The 7,815-nt window shown below is 33.2% G+C and overlaps 2 protein-coding genes across 3 annotated transcripts in view; one reads left to right on the forward strand and one right to left on the reverse strand.

The window, feature by feature from the left end:
* Positions 1-5,663, forward strand: part of LOC112130931 (uncharacterized) — an 89,528-nt gene extending 83,865 nt beyond the window's left edge. For both annotated transcript variants that reach the window (XM_054545150.2, XM_054545151.2), the window contains exon 6: positions 284-5,663. The gene's annotated coding sequence lies outside the window, so the exon portion shown is untranslated. The remainder of the gene's footprint in view (positions 1-283) is intronic.
* LOC100452210 (cerebellar degeneration related 1) lies at positions 687-1,457 on the reverse strand. The gene has a single exon (XM_002832200.5). It carries the CDS (start codon positions 1,455-1,457, stop codon positions 687-689), a length of 771 nt encoding a protein of 256 aa, XP_002832246.1.
* Positions 5,664-7,815: the final 2,152 nt, after the last annotated feature.

The raw sequence follows: 7,815 nt of genomic DNA on the forward strand, positions 1-7,815 counted from the left end.
TCCATGCTTACCAATGTCTCCCAATATCCAGGGCTTCTCATTTTAGGATTTATAAATGTCTACATATGCTGTTGTTTATATCTGCCAGTATTTAGGAGTTCCAAGGTACAGGACTTACAATATCTCTAATTTCCAGAGATTTCAGTGTCTATGACTTCCAATATTCAATATCCCAATGTTCAGGGCCTCCAGAAATATCAATGTCCATAGTAACCAATGTCTTCAAAATCCAAGGCTTGCAATGTCTCCAATATCCTGTGCTTACAATGTTTCCAATGTCCAGGGTTTCCGATGGCGCCAGTGTCAAGGTCTTCCAACAACTCTGGGTCTTCCAGCGACTTCAAGTCTTCCAGTAATCTCAAGGTCTTCCAGATAATCCTGAGCTTCCAGAAAATCCACATCTTCCAGACAATCCATGTCTTCCGGACAATCCATGTCTTCCAAGAAGCTCCAAGTCTTCCAGTAAATCAAGTCTTCCAGCAAATCCAGTCTTCCGGCAATTATAGGTCTTCCACCAAATCCAGATCTTCCAGGAAAATCCACGTCTTCCAGAAAATCCATGTCTTCCAATAATTTAAAGGTCTTCCATCAAATACAGATCTTCCAGCTAATCCATGTCTTCCAGAAAAATCTGTGTCTTCCACCAAATCCAAGTCTTCCAGTAAATCTAGTTCTTCCAGAAAAATCTAGATCTTCCCGTCAATCAGTGTCTTCCAGAAAGAAATCCAGGTCTTCCAGTCAATCAGTGTCTTCCAGAAAGAAATCCAGGTCTTCCAGTCAGTCAGTGTCTTCCAGAAAAATCTATGTCTTCCACCAAATCCAGGTCTTCCAGTCAATCCACATCTTCCGGAAAAAATCCAGGTCTTCCAGCCAATATATGTCTTCCTGAAGATCCACGTCTTCCAGAAAATCCATGTCTTCCCGTAACCTCCCAGTCTTCCAGAAAATCCACGTCTTCCCAACAATCCAGGTCTTCCGGATAATTTGGGTCTTCCTGAAAATCTACGTCTTCCAAAAAAGCCATGTCTTCCAGAAAATCCACATCTTCCAATGGCCTCCAGGTCTTCCAGACTATCCACGTCTTCCAGAAAATCCTTGTCTTCCCTCAAATCTATAGCTTCCAAAAAATCCAGGTCTTCCAGGAAATCCATGTCTTCCAGCAAATCCACGTCTTCCAACAAAGCCATGTCTTCCAGACTGTCCACGTCTTCCAGAAAATCCTTGTCTTCCCTCAAATCCATAGCTTCCGAAAAATCCAGGTCTTCTGGGAAATCCGTGTCTTCCAGCAAATCCACGTCTTCCAACAAAGCCATGTCTTCCATCAAATTAATGTCTTCCAGCCTACTTGTGTCTTCCAACAAAGGTACGTCTTCCAACAAAGGTACGTCTTCCAACAAAGGTATGTCTTCCAACAAAGGTACGTCTTCCAGAAAATCCATGTCTTCCAACCAAGCCATGTCTTCCAGAAAATCCACGTCTTCCAGAAAATATATGTCTTCCAACTAAGCTACGTCTTCCAACAAATCCATGTCTTCCTATATCTCCAGGTCTTCCAGCATCTCCAGGGCTTCCAGCATCTGCTCGTCTTCCAACATCTCCATGTCTTCCAGCATCTCTGTGTCTTCTAGCATCTTCCTGTCTTCCAACAACTACCCAGTCTTCCATCAACTGGCTCAATATCCAAGTCTTCCAGCGTCTCCAGTGTGCTGATCTTCTGACATTCAGGTCTTCCAGTGTCTGCAATATCCAGGTATTCTAACATGTTCTGTAGTCCAGATCTTCCAACCTTTCCCCAGGTCCAGGCCTTTTCAAATCTAGGCTTCCCCTGTCTGAGCCTTCCCATGTTAAAATCACTCTACAGAAAAATCTTCCAACTCAACTATTTCTGCTTCTAGTTGAATTAGCTTCAGAAACATTTAATGGGACATTCCTCCTTATAGACCAGATCTTATGAACCAACAGTACTGCAGTTTGTGTTTTTTACTATTAGGAAATGTGTGTTTAATCTCTACAACTTTTAAAAATAATGTCCATAATAAAACTTCTGCAGAATAAACAGATAGGACTGCTGCAATAAACTTTACTACTTCACTAGTGCTTATGGTTTTTATACAGTTGACTATGTTTAGGTCTAAGTGAAATTTTTATTTAATGAGAAAAATTCCTGTTTAAGACTGGTATTTTAGGTAAAGTTAACATGTAGAGTATTATTTGTCCATTTTAAATGATATTAATTTTTATCATTGGTCTTACATGACCAAAGAATAATATAATAATAATAATAACAACAACAACAACACTTAACATAGCATTTGCTACATCCAGGCGCTGTTCTCAGATTAACTCATTTAATCCATGTAATCTTCACAACAACCCATTGAAGTTAGGTACCATCATTATCCCTATTTTACAGATCAGGAAACTGGCACACAGAGGTGAAGTAAATTTTGTCCACAGGACACAACTACTAAATAATGGAGCCGGATTTAAACCCGGTTAGCCTGTTGTGAGAGTCCATGATTGTAACCACTATGCCATAATATCTGCTGTTTAAAATCATGATAGAATGATGTGATCCAAAGGTTGATTGCTTCCACATTTTGTGTAGAATATTATACAATCCCATATACAAATGGTCTCGCTTGATCCTGTCACTGCCAGAGTCTGTTTGTATGCACAGCTTTTATTCCCCAACCAGTTACTACATTCCCTTGGTCCTGTATATGGAAGTAGGTGCAAACACTTTCTGATACCATTTTCAGTTTTGGCAAGAAGAATATAAGGAAGCACTGAGTTCAATTACCCTTTGCTTCGGAATCATATTCATAGCTCCATGCTTCAAGTACTGGTGCTTGGAATTTAACTCTTCTGTCTATTTGAATCCCTTATTACTGACTTTTGTCCAGTTTGCACCTTACTATGTGGAGCACTTACCATTAGTTTGTTTCTAACCTCCAGCATCTACCTGCTTCAAATATCACAACCTCCTGGGTTCCTGGCCACTGCCTTGTATCCGACTAATGGTAGCTACAACTCCTTAAATCCCAGCATGCTGATCTAGAGAACCAACTACTTGGTTCTCTAAGTCTCAGCTCCCACCAGGTGCCTTCAGCAATGTTGCTACCCATGCTTCTGGCTGGCATGAAAAGCACGAAAAGCACATAATTAAATTTTTACAGTTAGGCAGGGACTCTCTAAAGATTTAAAATCGTCTCTATGATAACAAAAAGGAACAATAATAATGCCAATTAAAATAGAAATACCTTCTGAATGTCTAATGATTTATACTTTACAAAGTGCTGTCACCTCATTCATTCATTCATTCAACAAATATTTATTGAGCGCTAACTGTATGCCAGGCATGTTTTGATAAAGCTTAAAATCGTCTGTGGGAAACAACATACAGATAATTGGAAAATTACTTTTCAATTGTTAAGGCCATGAAGAAAAAGTAACTGAGAGTCTGGAAAATCAAGGAAAGCATTCCTAAAGAAGTAATATTTATTGTGACTCTGAAGAATCTATATTCTCATTTGGTTCTCACAATATAGCTTTGTGACTTAAATAAAACAGATTTTTTGTATATCAGTTTTACTAATCTGAGTGCTAACAATAGTCATGGGACCCAGCTGTTTTGACCTCTTTATTTTCCCTGCTACTCATTTTGCCTTAAAATATATATGAAGTACTATTTGAAAATTTATATCAAGGGATATAAAAATGTACTTTTTGGTTTAGTATATTCCACTTCAAGGAATCTGTCCAAGGAAATTATCTAAAGTGTGGATAATTCACGCACAAAGATACTCCTCACATAGTTATATGGTATAGTGAAAAACAGAAAAACCTTAGTCTAACATTAAAAGAATGATTAAGTAAATGTGCCATGTACCTATGATGGAATATTCTTTCATTAAAATGCTATGGCATATTCATTTTGTAAGTTAAGTGAAAAATCAGCATACAAGGTTACATAAAGTGTGATGGCAACTATTTTAAAATATATAATCAGTGACAAATGACTAGAAGTAAATGTATTGGGGACTGTAAACTAATTATTACTGGATGGGTTGGATTATGTATGATTTTATTTTCTTCTATATATTCTTTTATTTTTAAGTTCTTACAATGTACAGGTATTTTCTATTCAGGAAAAATATTTAAACAATTGTGCACAAAACTATTATTTATTCATCTTTTTTCTTGTACATGGAATCAAGTTTTACTGTTGGAAACACTTCAAAATATATGTTAGCAAAGTGAAAAAAAACAAATTCTCAAATAATTTCAGTATCCAGAGATAATCACTGTAAGGATTTTCATGTATGCTCTTCTAGACACTTTTACTAGCATATTTTCTTGTACAAAATGTAATCATACCGCAATTTAACCTATTTCTTTCTTACACTTAACCATAAATTGTGAACAACTTTCTATGCCAGTAACTGTGCAGCTATGTAATAATTTTAATATATAATTTACTTACTCCATGTCCTATTGGTGAGCATTAAGTTCCTTCCAATTTTCTTGTATTATAAAAACTTCTGTGATCAGCACATACTTTATGTCAGGTGTGAAGAACACAAACTGTGTCATTCTATGTGGTGTTCCTGTACATATTTGTGTGCAGATGTGTTTGGATATTACTTAGGATAAATTTCTAAAAGGAGAGTTGCTGAGCCAAACAAGACCATGTGCATCATAATGTTTATCACAGCAAAAAAATTACAAGCAATCATGTGTCTAACACTTGGGGTGGTTAGAAAATTATATTGTAACTATCTAATGGAATACTGTGCGGTCATTTAAATTTATACCATGGAAGAATATTTACCAAAATGGGAATATGTTCATAAGGTACCATCAGTGAGAGAAATAGGTCACAAAAAATATGTATAATATTCATGTTTCGTAGAAGGAAAACTAAATACCTTCAGGAAAGTAACTAGAAGATATATACTAAAATGTTAGTAGTAAAAGTCCCAAAAAGAAAATGGATAAATCATGGTATATTTCACATAAAATATTATATAGTCATGATATGAATGTTCTACAGCTACACATAACAATATGGGTAGATTTTACTTCTAGAATATTAAGATATCAAGTCTCAAAAGACTACATATAGTAGGATATCCTTTTTATATTATTCAAAAACAAGTAAAACTAAGCACTATATTATTTAGGGCTACATACACATAGCATACAAATAATTTATTAAAAAGCAAAAAAAATTTAAAAATTGAAGATAATGGTCACTGGGGTTGAAGAAAGAGGGTCAGAATATGGGAGGACAATGTACGTGAATTCATATTATGGTTAATATCCTAGTACTCGTGTGTTGGGTAGTGGTTGGTGTCATTATGTAATTGAAATCCCATTATTGATTATTTAATAATTTTATGATTATTATTAACATTAAATAAAAAGGCAAGTTAATGAGTAAAAATAAAAGAGGGCCTTGCATGAATCAGTGAGACACTGTGCACAATCTAAGGATTATTAATCCCTTTCTGTACATTTGTCTTTCATTATTTTTTAAAGTAACTTATCTGTGGGTAGTAAGACTACATGGGATTTTTATTCTCTTTTGGTTCTTTGTTCTCAAAACGTTCTATTTTGAACATGTGTTATTTTCAAAATTAAAATATATTTAAACTTTATGTTAATGTGTTTTTATTGATATAGGAAAATACAATATTATATTTATTAAAAAACAAGCTCAAAATTACATAGCGCATGATCCAAAACATGTTGAAAATACATAACAGGGAGTGAAAAGTGTTGATATGTTAACAATAGTTGCTTCTGTGTAGTCAGATTTCAAATCACTTTTTTTCTGTTTCCATATATACACACATACACGTATATATGTATATTCCATATATACACACATACACGTATATATGTATATTCCATATATACACACATACACGTATATATGTATATTCCATATATACACACATACACGTATATATGTATATTCCATATATACACACATACACGTGTATATGTATATTCCATATATACACACATACACGTGTATATGTATATTCCATATATACACACACGTATATATGTATATTCCATATATACACACATACACGTATATATGTATATTCCATATATACACACATACACGTATATATGTATATTCCATATATACACACATATGTGTATATTCCATATATACACACATATATGTATATTCCATATATACACATATGTGTATATTCCATATATACACACATATGTGTATATTCCATATATACACACATATGTGTATATTCCATATATACACACATATATGTATATTCCATATATACACACATATATGTATATTCCATATATACACTATATATGTATATTCCATATATACACATATGTACATATGTATATTCCATATATACACATATGTGTATATATGTATATTCCATATACACACATATGTGTATATATGTATATTCCATATACACACATATGTGTATATATGTATATTCCATATACACACGTGTGTCTATTCCATATATACACATATATGTATGTCTATTCCATATATACACATATATGTATGTGTGTCTATTCCATATATACACATATATGTATGTGTGTCTATTCCATATATACACATATATGTATGTGTGTCTATTCCATATATACACATATGTATGTCTATTCCATATATGTGTATTCCATATATACATATATGTGTATATATACACACATATATGTGTATATACACACATATATGTGTATATATGTGTGTATATATGTGTATACACACATATGTGTGTATATATGTGTGTATATATGTGTATACACGTGTATGTGTGTATATATGTGTATACACACATATGTGTATATGTGTGTATATATGTGTATACACACATGTGTGTATATGTGTGTATATATGTGTATACACACATGTGTGTATATGTGTGTATATATGTGTATACACACATGTGTGTATATGTGTGTATATATGTGTATACACACATGTGTGTATATGTGTGTATATATGTGTATACACACATGTGTGTATATGTGTGTATATATGTGTATACACACATATGTGTATATATGTGTGTATATATGTGTATACACACATATGTGTATATATGTGTGTATATATGTGTATACACACATATGTGTATATATGTGTATACACACATATGTGTATATATGTGTATACACACATATGTGTATATATGTGTATACACACATATGTGTATATATGTGTGTATATATGTGTATACACACATATGTGTATATGTGTGTATATATGTGTATACACACATATGTGTATACACACATATGTGTATATATGTGTATACACACATATGTGTATATATGTGTATACACACATATGTGTATATATGTGTATACACACATATGTGTATATATGTGTATACACACATATGTGTATATATGTGTATACACATATGTGTATATGTGTGTATATATGTGTATACACACATATGTGTATATATGTGTATGCACACATATGTGTATATATGTGTATGCACACATATGTGTATATATGTGTATACACACGTGTGTATATGTGTGTATATATGTGTATATATGTGTGCACACAGATGTGTATATATGTGTACACAGATGTGTATATATGTGTGTATATATGTACACAGATGTGTATATATGTGTGTATATGTGTACACACATATATGTGTGTATATGTGTGTACACACATATATGTGTGTATATGTGTGTATATATACGCATATATGTGTATATATGTGTGTGTGTGTGTTTTATAGGGTGGGCTTATTTTTTGTTATAAAAGTAATATAT

This window comes from Pongo abelii, chromosome X, assembly GCF_028885655.2.
Source record: "Pongo abelii isolate AG06213 chromosome X, NHGRI_mPonAbe1-v2.0_pri, whole genome shotgun sequence".
Classification (NCBI taxonomy): Eukaryota; Metazoa; Chordata; class Mammalia; order Primates; family Hominidae; genus Pongo; species Pongo abelii.

Bases quoted from the DNA above. Each gene is read 5' to 3' on its own strand.
- LOC100452210 (XM_002832200.5), bottom strand. From the start codon at position 1,457: ATGGCTTGGTTGGAAGACATGGATTTTCTGGAAGACGTACCTTTGTTG.